The sequence below is a fragment of the Melanotaenia boesemani genome, chromosome 18 (genome assembly GCF_017639745.1).
Source record: "Melanotaenia boesemani isolate fMelBoe1 chromosome 18, fMelBoe1.pri, whole genome shotgun sequence".
Taxonomy (NCBI): Eukaryota; Metazoa; Chordata; class Actinopteri; order Atheriniformes; family Melanotaeniidae; genus Melanotaenia; species Melanotaenia boesemani.
The window spans coordinates 4,162,712-4,182,918 of record NC_055699.1 but is presented as its reverse complement, the minus strand read 5'-3'; the positions used below and the strand labels follow the sequence as shown (position 1 = coordinate 4,182,918).

Genomic DNA, 20,207 nt, shown 5'->3' with positions numbered 1-20,207 from the left:
ATGCTCAAAGTGTGATAATGACAAAACAGACAAAGATGAAAAATTGCATGATTGGAATAATATACATAACAGCTAGTGAATATTATCATTAAAGTCTGCATCCTGGATAGACACTAATGTCACATGAATGTTCATTTGCACAAAACAACAGCCAGCACATACGATATTATGTAATGATTTTGAGCTCTGGTTCTAATACTGTGTGCAAAAATGGTTCAGTTAAAAAATCAAACAAGAATTTTGCAACTAGAACGATTAAAGTTTGCATTTATTTAAGTTACTGCTTTACCACCCCTTTAAACTGTGATTTGGGATTGTTAAAATCTTTGAACTAGTTCTACAACCAAACAACCTTAATGTTAGAGAAAGTAGAAGTTTACAGTCCATTTCCCTGATTATTTGTGGTAAATCAAGATCAAGAGTGGCATTGGTCAGGGACCAATGTGTGTGTGTCTGTATATATATATATATATATATATATATATATATATATATATATATATATATATATATATATATATATATATATATATATATGTTTAGTGTTTAAAAAGTTTAGTAAATTCAAGTCAACTTCTTAACTGAATATTGTCCAGTTGCCTTAGCCAGTTTATGTTATAATAATATTTCTGATACCTTTTTTATAGTCCTCTAAAAAGAAAAGCAAAATCAAATAAATATAGGAACTTTTACACCTTCACAGCTCTCATCACATTAGTTCAGCAAAGATGCACAAGTCCCTCCTTTGGCTATTAATACTCACTGTCAGATCAGAGTAATTTGTAGGTATATCTAGTGTGTATTCTCCCCTTGTGCTTCCACATCTAAAGCAAAATCCCTGGACCGATGCTAAATTTCAAACTTTAAATAGAATAAGACCTGCAGGTGAAGGCTGGCTGTCGAAGTATCTAAAATGTACAGTCCAGCATAACAAGGTCTAAACATAGACATTCTGGTCAACGCAACTCATTTCAGCTCGTGCTACACAGCCCCGACATGATCTTGTGTCTCGGACAAAAGGCGAACTTTCTGATGTAATGTCACGCTTCAGTTGGCAGACGCCATTGAACGGAACGGTGGGTCAAAAAGGTGAGCCATGAGAAGAGGAGGAAAACAGGAAATAGATCAGGGAAGGAAGAGGGGCCGGGTGCTGATGATCCAGGGCTCGGTTCTATTTAGGAGCTCTGCACAGGTCAGTGGAAAGGGAAAGGACAGCAATTCTAGTTTGTCAAAAACTCGGAAACTACTCCGACTCAGTCAGTGGATGAAAGGATCTAAAATGTACAGTCCAGAGAAAGTAAAACTAAATTTGTTAACCAACACTGTTAGTCAGGAAGAGCTGAAAATCATGTGAAAATAAGTGCAGCCTATATCCTTTCCTAAGCTTTATGTAACAGAACATTCCACAAAAATAATCTGGTCTAATCAGGGCTTAAATTAGACCACATGATATATTACAATGTGTCATTATTTATTTAACAAAAACAGAGCAGAAATGAAGAAGCACGTGTTGCTGCTTGTGCTAAACATTCTACAGTTTTATTATTCTGCAGCTAAAAAGATTTTTCACGTTGTCTCTTTGAAAAACAATACTGCATTCTCTCTATTCCTTCCGTGTCCTTGTTAGCATTTCAAGTTCATTCATCTTGGTAGCTAACCTCACATTTCTCATCAGAATAGTTGGGAAAAAATGGTTTGAACTTCTTCCACTTATCTCTCTCTGCCTTGCTCCTGCCCTGCATCTTCTAGATAATGGAAACAACTTTCCATTACCATGGGAACTCATCATAACAGATCCTGAAAGAGTCCAGTGTACAAGGAGGAACTGCTTGTGAAGCACAGCCTCCAAACCAGCATGAAAAGAATCATCTTAAAAATTTTCCTAATGATGGGTTGTCTTAAAAATGAATCAACAATGTATAACATATTAATACAGTATGTTCTGACTGACTACAATTTGACACATGACGGTGCATTCTACAGGAAGGAATCATATGTCAAAGCTAAAAATAAAGAGCAGGAAATTAGTCCTATTGAGATGCTTATGCTTTGCAGTAGTAAAAACTGCTTGTTAAAATAACTTTGTGGACTAAAACAATAAGCTGTAAAGAAACTATAGAAAAGAATAAATAATACAGTTTCACAGTCCAGAGAAAGACATCAAGAGCTCAACTAAATCAAGCAAAATGTTGATTAAAAAACTTGATTATTAAGATACAAACCATGGAAAATACAAATACAGGCATCATCTAAGATGCTCTTCAACATTTTTTACAACAGAGAAAGCAACATTTAAAATCCTCTCCTGTTTATGTTAGATCTCAGTGTTTTGTTCCACAGATGTGTCTCATTAATAATGCACAGTCACACTCTGGTCCATCACAGACAAATGTAGTGCTGCCATGTTCAACTCATAGCAACCCAACAATATGAAACATACCATTTCCTATTCCCTGCCCACCTTTGAGCTGAGAGGTAAAACTGCACCTCCTCTTCACTCCCACATCAAAGAACAACATGTCAAAGCCCCTCCTGAGATTCCACCGCCTGAGGTTGGGGCGGTTAAAAGCATTTCAGCCAGAAACACCTCACAGATCAGAGCTGACCGAAAAAGCAAAGTTTGAAAGAGACAACAGAAAAGTGTTCTTTTCTTTTTCTTGTTTTCTTTCTTTTTTGTATGTGTGAAAAGTGCAGGAATGACAGCATAAAATTCATGCTTTGTAGAGTAGTGGGTGGCTGTGTGCTGATGTAAACACCTATCTATCTGTCACCACTCACCACCTGCAGGGAAACTCTGCCCTCTATAGTGCAGCACAGCTTGTGCATTAATAATCAGTCTGCATGTTGAACTGAATGCACTGATTAGCATCACCACTATTATCAGACACATAACAAAATAGACATTTTTCCAATTAGTAGTTCCAATATCCAATTACATCACATCCTGCAATTACCTAGTCACCTTCATTCTGGTTATACCTAAGCCTGTGCAAAAAGCTATAATCTGTAGCTACTTAGAGTCATGATGCAGGAAGATCTGCAGACTGATGAGATATGATGTCTGAAATTAGGTTTCTCTGCTCTGAAATCTTTGTAACATAATCCAATTTTGGTATTGCTATTAGATGATGACTTTAAAATAACCAAAGAATCTCAGGAGTGTTTTGCTGTGCTAATAAAGCATCACTAGTCAACACCCCTGTTTATTAAAAACAAATTAATAAAAGCAAGAGTGATTAGTTTAAAGGCCGGTTTATGAGGAAAAAACACAACAACAGAAATAAAGATTAAAAAAAAGAAATTTACAGAAATAATTCTATTCATTTTCTGCCAGCAAGAAATCAGGTGGTTATTCCAAATATGCATTTTCTATAGTAAATGCCAACAAAATGGAGGTATCTTTTGGTTGTGGGGTATGTGGCAATCACTGAAATTAAATGACACTCTTCAGAGGAGATAACAGAGACTTGAAACTCTTACACTTGTTGACCTACAGAAGTCTGATGGTGTCAGGTCTTAACAGTGAAGGGAAATCAAAGGAGATGGTTAAATGGTTACTGAAGAATGCCATGGTTACCATGCTTTTAGACAGAATGTATGAGAAAAAGAGAAGAAAAAAAGTTTAGAAACCTTTAGATCTGAAAACAACAGCAGTAAGAGTGACATTAATGGATCTGCACTGAAAACTCACAACCTTCGTTTTCTTGAATCTGCAGGAAAGTGTAAAATATACCTTTTGCTGCATAGTTTGGAAGTCAATTTATTCACACAATAACAAATCATGATAGCTGGGGGCATGACACTTGTCACAGACCTGACCATTACAAGTATTTTTCAGGCACAGCGAGACAGATTGGCTCATACATTGTATAATCTGAGATAGGTGCTAAAATCTGTCTTTAAAGTTTTAAACTGATTGAGAGATGTGATATAATAAAATGAAAAAAGTCATCAAAATGTAGATGTAAAAGATTTTGAATCACTTCACATATTATAGAAAAACAAAGATTTTACATATATAAATTCCTAATAGAGGAAAACCTGAAGAGAAAAAACTAAAATTATAGAACTAGAATGTTAGATCTAACAGAACCTGAAGCGCTCAGTGTTATTACTTCAGTTGATTGATGTCAGCATGGTTTCAAGTTTCCAGAGTAAACACTGCTGGAAGATCAACAAGAAGGAGACACATAGAGGACAAAGAATTCAAAGTCTGGCATAATTTCAGGAACAGAGATGACAACGTTGTAGTCTGTAGAAGGGCCAGCGATGTGTAGTGGGATCGTTCTATGCAACTATCACACATAGAGACAAAAAGGAAATAACTGTATTAATGCAGATAGTACAGAAATGGTAAAGTCATGATGTTTTCATAACCCTTAACCAAGTGACTTTCAAGTTCTGAATAAATGAGGTTTTAAAGTGCAATTTATAAAAACGAGATCCAGATGGTATTAAAACTGACTTTTTTTTCTACTCCTAAAACCACCCATGTGCACATGAAACAACATAAATAAAAATAATAAGGATTAAGACAACTTTAACATTTTTTCTTCATATGCTTAAATTTTACAATCTACACTCTAGTGCCACCGTTAGGCCAACCAAATGTGTCCATTACAGAAAGAAAAAATCTTTTAACATTAACACAGCAATGGAATCTTAACAAATATTTTCTTTTTTGTTTTTAGTTTTTTGTATTTTTTTTATGTTTTAAAGATTTAATCAGTGTTTGACAGCAGTCTCCTAAAACCTGCCGATTTCCATTAAAACTTGACAGAATCATCACTTTTCACTAAAACCTTGATTTCTCAGTCTCTGAAGAAACTGCACCAAATGAAGTGAAAATCATTTGAGTGGACAAACCTTCAGTGATATTGTAAATTATTAAGACTGTCTTTACATTTTAAAGCAAATTTAAAATTGCATCTGGTCTGAATGAGTTACCAAAAAAAGACTGACATGTAACTGAACACCATATAAATATTCTTTCATTTTTGATGATGACAGACTGCTGAAACAGCCATCCCTTTTTATTTTTGCTGCTACCACAGCTCGGGCTTGGGCTTGGGCTGCACGGTGGTGTGTTGGTTAGCACAGCAGCCTCATAGCAAGAAGGTCGCTGGTTCGAGCCTCGGCTGGAGAAGTTCGAACCTGGGGTGACCTTTCTGTGTTGAGTTTGCATGTTCTTCCTGTGTGGGTTCTCTCTGGGTTCTCTGCCTTCCTCCCACTGTCCCGTCTAAAGACATGCATGTTAGGTTAATTGGTCACTTGAAATTCTCCCTGGGTGAACAGTTGTTTGTCTCTCTCTGTGTTGGCCAAGCAATGAACTGGTGACCTGTCCAGAGTGTACCTGCCTCTCACCTGCTAAAATGCTGGGATAGGCTCCAGCTTTCCTGCCACCCATAATGGACTAAGCAGTACAGAGAGGAGTGAATGTTACCACAGTATATTCAAACTAAGTTCAAATCAAAGCCTATGCAAGCTTACTTTTTTCCATGCATAAATCCACAAGGGAATTGAAAAAGAATCAATGGTATTGATTAAATCTTACCAATTTCCATCCCAGCACATGAGTCAGATGGTGCATTTCCCTCCACTAAACTGCATCAACTGGAGCACTGTTGTATGGGTTGACTGGGTTACATCCTCTCTTTGTCTTCTGAAAACAGGATTTATCTTTTATCATATCATACACTATTCAATTATCCACCTCTGGTTTTGATCAAGTCTTTCTCTGTATCAAACTGTATCTGGCTTGTTTCTTCCACCTTCCATCCCTCTGTCTCTGTACTTTCCTTTCATCCTCCCTCCCTCATCCACTGTATCATTAATTTAATTTCACTTTGTGGGACTGGGCTTAAATCCCAACAGTCTCTGCGATATGTTTCAGATCTTAGCTTCAGAGGGGCTCACCTCAAGGTGAGACAGGAACAGGACAGCCTCTAGTGGCGCACATGAGGCAGTTCAGATCCTGTTTCCTCACAAAGCTCAAAATTGAGTGATGTTGACATACAGGCATCCATCTCAGTTGCAATGTGTGATGTCACAATTTTTAAGATGTCCATATGTCAATAAAACCTATAAAATGTGCCTGAATAATGGCTCTGAGTAACTGCAATTTGCTATAGTTCACATGAACAGTGTGCCGGATCATGTGAAAAAGTCTTGTATATCAGTTCTTTAAACAATGAGGACCATGTCTAAAAATGGAAGCAAATCCGCTGAAGTAAACATGCTTGGCTAAATTTAAACCCCTGGAGCAGACAACAACTTTGCAAACTTGTAAAGGACCAAATAAGAACTTCCAAATTAAATCATAGAAGCAAACTCTCTTGTTGAGATGTATTTCATGCCATATTTTTATGCAAACTACATGCTTGTTGTTTGCAATAGAAAAGTTCTGGAGATATTTGCATCGCTACAGTTTCCTCCCCAATCTCAGAAAATCCACATCCAGTTATAAATAATGACTAAATCAGCACTCCAGTTTTCTGACCCATAGAAGTGAAAAGCTGTGCAGCTCTTACAGCCTGTGCTTGTGTGTGCATTTGTGTATATAGCTATGTGTTTGTGACAGGGAGATGGATAAGGGAGGGAAGGAATTGTGCTTAAAGCCCAGCAGAGAAAGGTTTTGGTGGCTGCTCCCCGTTTGCCTCCTCCTCCTCTTCTGTTGCCTGCCTCTCCCCATGGTGAAAACACCTCATGAAGAGGCCGGATATGAATTCATTTTACGCTGAGATGAAGTTATTAATGCCTGCCATCTGTTATCGTCAGCTAGCTGCCAGACGAGAAGCAGCAACACAAAGAGGAATGCAGCACCAGTTGGAGTTGCAGACGCCAGTGAGACACATGATGCCACCTTGGTATTGATAAATAGCCTTTTGCAGAGATATCTATAGTCTATCCTCTATGTACTGAGCAGTGGCTTCTCCATTCCTGCAAAATATGGGTTCTAGAAAACATGACAGAAGTCTAACAATCATAGAGAAAAGTGCTGATATGCTCTTCTGGTTTAACAGTGAGTATTATTTCTCTTTTGGCAGCTCACAGAAAGAACAAAATTCAATTCGGACATCATTTTGTAGTGAGTTTTAGACAATTATCTCATGCTGTTATCCTTTTTTTCGATGACTGGTCAATTTAAGAGAGAAAAAAATTGTTTTTGGCATATTTTGTTCTCAACTTCCTGAATTTTGTCTTTGTGTTTTGCCATGCAGTAGTCTAAAAGAATCATTGGAATGATTACAGAGACTTCTTTTTTTTTTTTTTTTGCTGTGCATACTCATGCTTCTCATGCTAAAATCCACTTCTACCAGAGCTCCATCTGATCGTACAACCCTCTCCTCGCCACTACATTTGGTCTTGGCTTGTTTACGCTGGCTTATCTGCAAACAGCCCCTCCTCCACATGATGCACACCTGATTAGGATTGCAGGAGCTTCTCGATGATAAATAAACCATACAGCCATTTTTCAAACCACTGGCTGCATAATTCATCACAGGGGAATATAGTGCACATGCAAGTGTGTCATGTTTGTTTAACATGAAGCGTTTGACTATGAGTTGATGAAGGCAGAATTAGCCAGATGAGGGAAGAGAGCTGGAGGTTGAAGGGGGCCCCTCACTGTTTCTTGTTTTATCTCCTGTAGGAACCTGACAAGGTTCTTTCATCATCACTAACTCACATTACATGCATCTCCAGATGCCAGTCAGCATCGAGTTTGCAGACTGATGACTCTATTCTTCTGGAGCCATTATTGATCACTCACTGAGAATTTACTAATCAACACAAAACAAGGCAAATACTGTTTCTGTTATCAGATAGAATTAGACAAGGAGCAGCTCATTACTCTAAACTAATTAAGACCAGTTCGCTGGGACTAGAAGACAAACAGTTGCTGCCTTTGTCTGCATGCTTACTGTGGGCTGCTATTTGGCCTAAGAAACCCATGTACATGAACCAAATCACCTTAATTAGCAGCAGAAGCAGCTCTGTAAGGCTGCATGATGCAAATATACTCACAATGACAATGCTGGCAGTAGCACTTACAATGGTCATCATCTGGAATTAATGTGCTGGCATGCTGACATTTCCTAATGATAACCAAGCACAGCAGCTACAGCTGTGGCTGCTGGGAGTCAAATTAGTTTAGTTGTTTTGTAGTAAAGTACATCATGATGATACCAGTAGATTAGCACATTAATCTTGAGCTATCATCATGTCTATTCATGGGAATTGCAGTATACATACCACATACACTACCGAATCTTAAGCTGTTAAATATTAGGTTGTCAACAAAGTTACATCAGTTATACCTAAAAGGAGGATTTATTTGTTTGGAAAACATAACTGTCTGGACAAAATTAAGCAGCTTGTTGTCAGGAGATTCAAAGTTGTGTAAAGATTGTCAAGTACAGCAGTTTGAAATGGTCTGCTAAAACCTTCATTTTGGTGTGGAAGTTCTTTCCTGAAACGCTTTCTAGTTTAGTTTGAACTTTGGTGACAGGTTATCTGCACTGTGGTCATGAGATGTTGATGGAACATCTCATGATCCATAAGATGTTCTGGGAATATACAAAATTGTCATGGTTGATGGTCTGCTGAGCCCCCAGTTTCCTTATCAAGATCATCTGCACCACCTGGGCTGCCCTGATCACTCACTCTACGCGCCTGCTTCCCACCCTATTTAAACACTCTCCAGTTTCTACTTCCCTGCCAGATGGTCAGTGATTCTCACTGTTGATATCAGCGGTTCTCCTTGTTTCCAGATCCCTGTTGCCAACCTTGTTACATTCTTTGGAGTCCCTATTGCCTGATTCCATGTCGGATTCTCCTGCCTGCAGAATATTTGGATTACGACCCCTGTTCTGGACTGACTACTGAACTGTGCCTGGCCCTGCTAAGTATCCGCTTTTTGCTTTGTGTTGTGACCCTTGCCTGCCTGACCATTACTACTTTTGGAATGTGGACCTTTGCTGCTTTCTTTCGGGAACATTCTTGGATTCAGTGTTCTCCAGTGTTTTCAGGACTTTGCTGCCCCTCCAGAAGGAGCTGCTTCCAGACTGCACCTGCACCCTTGACGCACAAAAAATATCTTTCTTATACCGCTAATACTGCGTCTGTGGCTGATTTCCCAGGTCCTCAGGAAATAACCGTTACACAAAATTTACTACGATGTATGAAGAATTTGTTAAAGGGAGTAAAGGAAGTCAAAACTCAGAAAACTAAGTATTTCCTCTATTGAATGTAATGGCGTATTTGAAAAAGACTTTATAATTGGTTATCCTGAAACATTTATCAGAGGGTAAAAGTTGATAGTCTCCATGTAGGACCTCACCTCGCACCTCACTCTCCAGTTTATCAGTGCTTCTACAGTAACTATCAAATAACACTACACAGAATGGTCCATTAACTTACAGCAGGCATAAAGGAGAACTAAAATCCTGGCTTTCAGTTGAGTTGATGGACCCCTGTGCCAAATTAACCCTCCATACTGTAATACGTTTCGAGTGTATGAGCAGAAAAACGGGGAGCTGTTCCAAATGACCGGAATCTCCTGAAGAAGAAAATCCCTGGTTTTACCTTAGTACAAAGTCCATGTGGTGATTTATGACAGTTTTCCCAAACAACCATTTTCAGTGAAGCTCATTGGTACCGTTAAAACATCAAACAGCAGAGACGATGAGAGGAAACATGAGCCTCACAGGCTCTGTAAAGACATCTGCTTCAATTTCATGTTCATCCTAAATGACAATTTTTCTTTCCCCTCTTAGCTAGATGAGACAAGGATGTGACACCAACTGGGGTTTATCATTTATCTCCCTTATCTTCGTTCTAGAGCAGCAAAATGCTGGCTGCTATTAAGATCCTTCAACACGTGAGAACCCGTTCAGGATCAGCTGCTGGATAAAATCATGAGCTCCAATAACTTCAGTGGATTAACATCGATAGCAGCTTTCTTCTGTGGTTTATTGATCATACTAAACAAATTACCCAAAAATGCCCTTATTATATATCCAATTTTAAAACGCCCATTTTTGTGTTTGTTTTTTCCAAGTTTAATAAAACTGAGTAGTAACACTATATGATATCCATTCATTTAATAATAAGCTAACCGGACTGTAATCTCTCGGCACACTGAATGCAGTAGCACCGGAAGTGACAGCACTGCAAAATAGAGCCTTCACCCAAAGCAGTAAAATCATAAGACTGGTATTAAAAAACTTGTTTTCTGCCCAGTGAAGCTAAAGAAAAGATTCCCAGTTCTTATTCAATCCCTATTATACTCCAAAATAACCCCTGAATTTGCTGACACAGAGAAAAAAGGGATAGGATGGCACAGGCTATAACATAGTGCATATACCCGTTTTCTTTTCACTTTATTATTATTTGGATTATAATAAAATCTAAATCTGATATTGTCCTGCTTATTAGAAGTGCATTGCAAAGCTTAACCATCTCATAATCTAAACCTATAAAATAATTCTCTCTTTCTGTGTGAGCATTTGTGTGAGTGTTTGATTGAGATAAAAAGCAAAATGGAGGGAAATTCTTTTCTTCACCCTTCTTAATGCAAAGTGCAACAACAGTGATATGAGAGAGTAAAATACTTGAATGGTTGGGGCCGCAGTACTTACACAACACATTCAACTCTCCATGAGTTGCAGTCTGAATCTTAGCCAGCTATCTCCCGAGTCTTGTTACGTCTGTGCTGATCGGAGCAGACAGACACGCAGAAACAGCCATGTTTACTTTTACTCTTGTAATGGGGTCTGCTGAGACAAACAAAATTGCACCACAGGGATGAAACTTTGATGGTGAGAGTAAAGATCCATATGGGCTTTTTGTCTGCCTTTTAAGCACCATTGGAAATGATCTCTAATTAATGAGGCAGAAATGCAGGATTGCACACACGCTTTGCTTTAAAATGAAGGTCCTGAAGCAAAGACTCAAGAGGGAGAAACACTATTTAATGTGATATTACTTTTACCCAACACTAAAGTCAGCAGTTAAACTTATCTCTTCTAAACTACTGCAAATGAGCCCAGTTTTAGATGAAGGTAATACAGGCATGACAAGGGAAAACTTGTGTTTGATTAGAAAGTACTAAGTTGTTTCACCAACCTGGTACTTTCATTGCAGAGGATTTCAGAGTGAGATTTTTATCAAATGTATTGACAATGAAGGATTAAGCTTTGAACACAGGATAGTCAATCTCAAACCCAACAAAAGCTGTAATGAGTTGTTCTAAATGTCTGTGTGAGGGACACTAAATCCTGTTTGTCTGTCCTCATTCTTTACGTATCATACAACTAAAGGCTTAAACCATCAACCTGATGCGATAACAGCATAATTTAATGATTCCGCTGGTGCTGATTTGCAGATAGAAAAATCACATCTGTGATTAAAATGATAAAAAAAAAAGATATAATGAACTTAAGCTCCGTAATAAATCCACATTATCTGTTTACCTGCTGAATGTGCTAGTCTGGCTCTGGTTTAGCTGCAGCATGCAGCAAAGAAGAATGAAGAGATTTTCTGGATGATGTAAGCTCAAGTTATGTCATCTTTTTTTACCCTTTGATACCTGTGGCCATATTTTCAAGCCTCTACTCAAACATGTTTCCCGTAATGAAATTATTATATATCTCTAAAACTACAAGGTCTACTTGAATACTTTTGGAGTCTTAGTAAAGGGTTTTAAAAAGTCTATTACTGGGTTGGCGAGTAACAATTATGTACTGAACTACTGTTTTTAATAACAGTTTTGATGTATTTCTATTTTATTTCCATTTGATGAATATTCAGAAATTTAAATATAAATGTGTACTTCATCTTATTTGTAACATAAGCTGTAAAATAAATATGAAGAGGAACGGATGATATTCCCTTTTAAAATCTGACGGAACAAAGTATAAGTTGTTAAAAAAAACTGGAAATTATCTCATAAGAAACTATTAAAAACTGCAGTTTCTGTAACTGAGTAAATGTACTTCATTACAATCCGTCCTTGATATTCAATATAGTCTTCCATGTTAATCCGCATGTGACACTTGATTGTCCGTTGACAATTATATCCATATCAAGGAGCATTTTTATGTTTATTCAAAGATAATAAATCATCCATTGTTGTTCTGATAGGATTCCGTAGGAATCTCATCTCAAAATTAAAAATATGTAAATAAATGTGTTGCAAAAGTTAGTTTTTCCTCTTTCCAAGCGCAACCCAAAATATTGAAAACGTTTACAATAAACAGAGTATGTTTATATTGTTGTATAGTGGCTCTAATTTGCCGGCCAGCAGAGCTGCCAGTGCCTCACCAAATATATGGGACAGCAAAGGTGTATCAATAACAACCAGTCTTTCAACCGAAAAGTGAAACCGACCTGCTCTTATACTCTGTCTGGTCCTAGATTCAGACTTAAGCTGGTACAATAATAGCGACAAAGAAGCGCCGTGTAAGGATGGAGTGGCAGTTATAGAGAAAAGGGGGGATAAAGTTGTGAAGTGGCAGATCAGGTCTATGTGGAGGCTCTGTGGGGAGGCTGACTCACTGGATGAGCTCTTTATCCCACTGGGCTCTAGTTCTCATCCAGACAGTATGATGTAAATGTCACCTCCAGACTCACTCATTAAGGCCATACAGCAGGAGAGAAGCCAAAGCATAGATTGACATTAAAACCCAGCTCTGGTCAAGACCAGGATGAAAGCACTGTATACACAATTCATTGATTTTAGACACTTTAAAGCTGCAGCAATAAAACAACAGAGTCCCATTGTCATGTGTTCGACCTGTAATAATCTCTGCATAAATGTCTGTATTCAAAACACTCTTCGTCTCTGCAGTATCCCCCACTTTGCTCTCAGCCTGACGCATATAGATTACACATCACTGTTTGTATTGATTTCAGATCATGCTGAAGTTCTCTGCACCAACAAACACAAAGACAAGACCGACAGTCAATAAATCAACCTCATGTTAAATTCATGCACACCTCAACCAGTGTTTTACCTCCTGCACATTTCACCACAGCATTAGAGTTAAAATCACAACTCCAAAGAGGAATAGCTGAGACACACATCAGGGGAGTCAGAGAGTCAAGTTATAGAGATTTGAGGAGGAAAGATTCTTCAGGTTCAAAGTCATCTACATTTGCAAAGCACCACTTGCTGCTATGAATGAGCAAAAAGAGAAGGATCAACTGAATACAACTTCTAGTATTATGTCGCTTAACTGCTTTCTTACTGTTACGATCCACTATTGGGGTATGAGAGGTTATAACAAATAAAGGTACAAATGGTGGAAAAATGGTTAAGATAAGTAAAAGGATGTTTATTATATTAAACACAAATGAAGAATACTGGCACAAGTGGCAACACAACTAGTGTTGGAGCTAGTGAAACTGCTGAAAGAAATGCAAAACAGTTACTTCTAAACTCAAAACCCCGCCTGACAAACAAAACAAAAGGGTACTAAAAAAGGTGAACTTAAACTGGTGCATTACTCTAAACTAAACAAATAGTGCAGCAGTTCTAATAAACTAAGAAAGGTATACTAAACCCAAAACAAATTACTCTAGCCCAACACATTCTACCTTTACTCTAATAAACACAAGCACTCAAACTAAAATGGGAAACAAGAAGAACTTAAAGAGCAGCCAAACGAGCTGAGAACAATTAAAAAAACAAAACAAAACAAAATCGAGACAACCCTTTAACTCTAGAAACCAAAACACACACTCAGGTTTAACTCTGCTGAAAACACTAAGCTATACGGAGTTCTTTTAAGTACAAAAGTTGCCACCAACTAGCCACAGAAATCACACAGTCAACAAGCCACCACTAAACCGTCGAGTTGAGGGGGAGACCGTCTGAACCAAACAGCTTCTCCCTCCAGACTTAACAGAGCAGTAGTCGTTTATTTCCTGATGGAGGGTAGCCTGAATCGTGATTGGTCGAATGGTGAGCCAACCAGAGGGGAGGAGGCGGTGGTGTGTGGAGTCTAGCCACTCCAAAACAGGGAACAGGAATGGGCATTTGCATACAGGACGAGCCTCAGGTGGCAGCAATGAGCTTCCGTAACACTTACTGAAATAAAAAAGATCTTTGAGTTTGGAAATTTTAACTGATATTTTTATTGGAAGTATAAATTGATTTTCTGGAACTTCTTTTTAAGTTTACAGTGAGATTTTAATCCTGTTTGGATTGCCAGACAATTAAACCTAACACTGAAAGCATGTTGCTGAATTAAGGTCCATTAAAGTCAAAGACAGAATTTAAAAACTTTTAACTTAAATATACACTGACTGTCCAAAGAAAAGTCATACACGCTAATATTTCTTTGGACCGTGTTTCGCATGCATTCACTGTGGCATCATTTCAATACTCTTCTGCAATGTTGCAACATTTTTTTAGCCAAAATTGCAATACATTTTCAACAACATCCTGTAGTAATGATGGGAAAGTCGGACTGCTGTGCAAAGTTTTCTCCAACACATCCTAAAGATTATCAATGGGGTTAAGGTTTGGACTCTGTGGTGGCCAAACCATGTTTGGAAATGATGTCTTATGCTCCCTGAAACCAGTCTTTCACGATTTGAGCCTGATGAATCCTGGCATTGTCTTATTGTAATAAAGCCATGCCATCGGGAAAGAAAAAAATCCATCGATGGAATAACCTGGTTATTCAGTTTCAAGTAGTCAGCTGACCTCATTCTTTGTAAACATAATGGTGCTGAACTTAAACCTGACCAAGTGTAGTGGTTTTTTTTTTTTTTTTTTTTTTTTAAAGCTACACAGCCATTTAGTTCAACCACCTTGAGTTTTCTTCACATTGTGCATATTTCATATGGAAAATCAATTTGATATCACCAAATATTGAAGTGATCACTGATCATGATGATTTGTGTTTTTTTAACCAAATTTCTTCCTCGAAGACAATGGTTCCCCATTTTCCTTCCAGTTTTTAATAATGTGTTGGACAGTTCTTAACCCACTTTCAGTAGTTTCAGCAATCTCCTTATTTGTTTTCTCTGCTTGATGCATGCCAATAATTTGACCCTTCTGAAACAGATTAATATATTTTCCACAACAACAGGATGTGTCTTCTGACATAGTTGTTATAGAAATGAGAAGATGCTCTTTGCACCAGTTAGGATTAAATAACTTGTGGCAAGCTGAAATATAATCATCCATGCAATTATCCAATAACAGGGTCTTATCTAGTTAAATCCAGGTGTTTATTTATATATTTTTTTTCTTTTGGATGGGCAGTGTATAATAAAGTTTAGTGATACAATAAGCCATATCAGTATGACTAACTTTGCTTCATATTGTGTAAACATTCTGACCAGTAAAGGTGTGGACAAAAAAATTACCTGAGAGCTTCAGGACATTATTAGCAAATAATAAGTACAAAAAATGTAGTAAGAAACCAGAATAATCTTATTTAATAACGCTGGACTAAACCAATCCAAGCTGTTAATTCAATGTTCTGTGTTGGTTGAATGTTTCAGCACCACGGACAGCGCCGCCGACCTGCTCCTCTACTTGAACTATTCAGTTGTGATTCTAAGAAAACACGGATTAAATAGTGACCATAGTGACCGCGAGGGACTTCATCTAAAGTTTTAAATGGCAAACCCTGTAGAAAAACACAGCTTCTCAACGAAAATAACCAACATGACAACTGAACATTGCTGTTAAACAACCAGGATGGGGACATAAAACTGTGGACGCACAGAGATTAAAGCTGATGTTGGTGAGCGTCCTTAATTCAACTATTAAATCAATTCCATCCTCAAAAATACGTATCGAGGCAGCATCGTCTCACATATAAAACAATCAAACAGCACTTTGTGGCGTCTGAACACCGATATGCCATTGGTAAGACTTATGAAGCGGTCAATCAGCGCCACACAGACGTTTCAAGACACGTAACTGACACGTCATTTATTGACAGATAAGCCAGCCAATTGAGGCACTGACGCAATAGTTTGACAACTTTGCCTTTAAAAGGGGGAGTCATTAAAAAAGGCAAAATGACATTATTTCATGACCTCTGCAATGCATTAAACATGTCCGCCGCTACAAGCAGATTGACAGATATGTGTTACCGATTCTGGTTTAACCAAAAATGTAGTAGGATGCTTAAATGTGGTGACAGGTAAGTTTTCTTACATCCTCGTCCTCGCAGCACCGACGGTAGTGATTCTGAAGCCGGGGTCCCTGGCTCTCTGCTGCCTTTTCCCCCTCGCCACCTTGCCCGAGGAGATGACTCGCCTCCGGAGGTTTGGGGAAAGAGTTGTTTGTGTTGATCTTGCCGGTGAATCTCTGATACAGCGACGCCATGTCCACAAGTCGTCATAAAATTTAAATAAAGAACTAAAGAAAGAATAATTTGACTATGTTCTCATTCAGTACGTGAAGAAAAAGAAAGTTTGAGGAGGTCAGTAAACAGTGGTTGGATTAATTCAATTAGATGTTGCTCTAATTCAGTTAGGGGAAAAAAAAGAAAGAAAAAAAAAGACTCACTCCAGGCTGTGTTCAAGATTCACAGCACGTACTTTTAGGATCGCCAGTTGGGTCTCAAGGATCTTGCAGTTTCCACACTTTTCCAAGGGGTAACGTAGTCTGAATGCAACACAGACCCGAAAAACAGAGAAACTGAGCTGGATGGTCCCGCGCCTGTTTCCCTCCCTGGTGCCAGAGGGGTGGGGGGGAAGTGTCCGCTGACAAAACGTTCAGGGACTAATAAGTCTGCCTAACAAGTAAGCGCAGAGGGCAGCTGCAGTGCCCGACAGATGCCAAAGACACAACCTTCACACATTAGATATTAAAGCTCTGCGGTCTAAACTTATGACTTGGCACATGGAGTGGAGCTCAAATTATTCAAATATCTCTATGAGTTTCTTATATTTATCTGCCTTCATTGGGGTCAGTGATAGAGCCATGAAGAGAACAAGAGTGCCCTCATGTGGAGGGAAACGCAAAGAAAGCCTGACATGCACGTCACAGACAGGAGATGGGTTTTGATAGAGCATAAAATAAGAGGATTAATCTGTCTGACGTGACTCAGGGAGATTTTACAGAAATTTTAATCCTCATTTAATTTTTTTTTTCTAAAATTTTCTCCCTTCAGCTCTCGTGTAACTGTAGACAAGTGATCCCCCCCCCCCTTTTTTTTTGAAAGCTTAACCTGAATACAGGAGCTCATAAAAATACTTATTTTTTTATAATCCTGATCATTTTTAGAGTTTAAACAGACAAACTCATTGAATGACCTTACAGAAACCTGAAGACCACTTTTAAAAATTACAAGAAAGTTTAGGAATAAAAATGCTCATATTAAATTACTTTAAAGCTCTTTAGATTTGCACTCTGTTTTGTATATCCAGTTATCTTAGCCCAGCATTGAGAAATCAAAGGTGTCAAGGGTTTTCCACAGTTCCAAGACAAAAACCGCATGAGATCTGTACTTCGATTTGCAGCTGGATAGCTCAGTTGGCAGAGCATCCATCTCCCATGCGGGAGATCAGAGTCTGATTCCCCCCAGGGGATGAATATTAACACCTTCCAGTTGGGTCCTCAGGCTAGACCCTCAATGCTACTGCCCAACCACTGAAAGTCACTTTGGATAAAAGTGTCTGCTAAATGACTGTAATGTAACTTCTGAGGGAACTTAATGTTGGCATTTTTGTATTAGAACTCTCAACTAATGACTCAAACCAGAACCATCTACTCTTAATCTAAGAAAGTATAAACAATAAAAAAAAACACTTCTGTCTGTCACTGACTGATGCTACATTATTTTTATTTGCAGCACCAGTGCAGGAAGAATCACTTCACACATAACAGTCTCATAATCTGTCATCAGATTAGATTTTGCAAGGCCGCACAGGATACAGAACACCTTCCTCTGTGTATTTAACATCCAAAACATGCTGGAATTTCTGCTTCAGAGAGTTTTAAAACAGAATTTCAAGAGCAGACGCTTCTCTTCAGGGACAAAGCAGAATGAAATGTAAACATCTTTTCTCTTTATGCATTCAAAGCTCACTGACAGCAGAACAACTCACATCTGATCAGATTTACACATCCTGTCACAGCAAATTGCTCCTGATCTCTTTTGAGCCTAATAAATGTTAAACATAGATTTTTATCAAATACATGCCAGACTGACACAGGATCTAGAGATTATCTTAATATTTTTAAGAACTATGGTCACATGACTAAGAAGTGGGGGGAAGTCTGCATGAAATCCTCAACTTGATCACCAAGAAAATTAAAAATTATGGTCTGCTTGCTTCTTATTATCCAGTAAATTCCTGCCCAGGCAGAATAGTTCTTAAAAGATACTTTAGTGCAGCTGGCAGTGAGGAGTTAAACCTTTCATCTGGGCAGCAGAGGGCAGACCTGTGTGGTTTAATCCTAGCCATAGTCTCCGGTTGGAAGAGAAAGCAGCCGTCCTTTGAGAGGTTTTTACACTTTTAAAAACAATGTTATTGAATCACAAATCATTAATTTTATTGATGTGTAGTTATAAGTGAACAAAATCTTCACCTTAAAGAGACAGTGAGGGGATTCCTGGGAAGCAAAGCCATGGAATCAGTCCAGTTTTCATTAATTAGGGTCCTTCATGCATATAAAAAGATCTATTTACCAGGAAACTAACATCTACGGTAACAAAAAGAGAAAGAAAGAAACTTCTTGCAGCATAATTGCACACTTCCACTTGGTGGGAAAAAATCTGTTTCATTTTTCTCTGAGAAAAGAAACAACTCAGCCATATAAAGTTGCTTTTATTCAAAAACCGCGACACACACTCATGAGCTCACGTGTCCCACTCTGTCTGCCATTCAGCATGATTTATGATGGATAGCATCTCATTTCATCCAAAGCTGCACTTATCCAACCGCGTGTCTCTGGAGGGCTGTGGTCCTTAAATCCATTCCTTCGCCATAAGAACGAAGGTGGTTTTGAAGCAGCTGCCCTACTGAGGTGGCAGAGGGAGCTGTCAGGTCGTCATCTGCAGAACTTCTAAAAGCTGTCTCAGTGCCAGGGCATACAAAGCTGCTGGTCTGTCAGCGAGCACTTAATGTGTGCCATGGGAGCTGGTCAATCATTCTGACAAGCTTTAAGTAACATGAATTAAACAGGAGGATCGATAGCTATGGTGCTAGAGGGATAGATTTCAAAGGAGGCTGATTTAAAGGGCAAGTTCACCATCTGTGAAAATTTGTTGTATAGAATTTTATTGGTTTCAAAAAACACAATATAATTAATTCTTATTCATTCATGTTATGATTATGTTTTAATTATAAGTGCTAATAGAAGTCAACTGGGTTTCTTTAATTGTTGCTTGAAGACACGCACCTTTCTTTCACTGGTGCAGAGGCACCTAAGAGGTGGATTAACTTTGACCTTCCACTCTGCATTTTCACTCAGGACAATGCTATGCAAAGACTGTTCATCTATTCTGGCTTGAAAATTGCATATGAAATGTCCAACCTGCAGAATGGGCAGGTGGGTCAATGGCATGTGATTTCAAAGACACAAGGTGTGTGTGATTCAAAAACAGCTTAAGCCTGAGACTCCCCACCTGTTCAAGAGAACTAAAATAAAACGTATTCAGGTTTACTATAAAATATCATGACAGAATGTTTTCTGTCATATGTGGCAGCTCTAGAAAGTAGTTCCACTCAAAACTGAATCTCAAAAGCCAGATAAATGAAGTGCAGTTGCAATTTAGATGAGCCGACCCAATAAACAGAGAATAAAAAAAACTTAAGTCAAAAAGATGAAGTATGATGCGGCTCCACTCATCACATTCACACGCGTTGCTGCCGAGTAATAAGTCCAGTTGGCACACCTGAAGCACAGAAAAGGAGGAAATTTTTCCAACTGCATGTGGAGTAAGAGGAGTTTGACCTTGTTATATAAGAAAAAACTCTATCTATTGAAGCTGTGATGGAAGCTGGAGAAAAGGTAAAGGTGAGGGCAAGAAAAAGCCAGAACTCATGAATTTATACCATAGAGTCACATTTCTCTGCTGCAGTCCATTTCTTGCTGAGAAGCCTGTCATAAAGCTCCAGCTTCAATCCGCAGCTTCACAGAAGGAGGATCAATCTGGCTATTACTCAAGATATTTGGGTGTGCTTCATGACGAGGGAACCCAATTTGCAACTGCAGTGGTTTTACACAC

General features: G+C 38.4%; 1 protein-coding gene across 3 annotated transcripts in view; it reads right to left on the bottom strand.

Moving 5' to 3' along the window:
• LOC121628587 (dipeptidyl aminopeptidase-like protein 6) overlaps positions 1-20,207 on the bottom strand; it is a 293,653-nt gene that overhangs the window by 194,393 nt on the left and 79,053 nt on the right. The window contains exon 1 of one of the 3 annotated variants that reach the window (XM_041967675.1): positions 16,184-16,369. The exons of the other annotated variants lie outside the window; for them this stretch is intronic. Coding sequence (XP_041823609.1) covers positions 16,184-16,354 — 171 coding nt within the window. The 5' untranslated portion in view covers positions 16,355-16,369. Of the gene's footprint in view, positions 1-16,183; positions 16,370-20,207 lie in introns of those variants that run through there. 3 annotated transcript variants of the gene reach the window in all.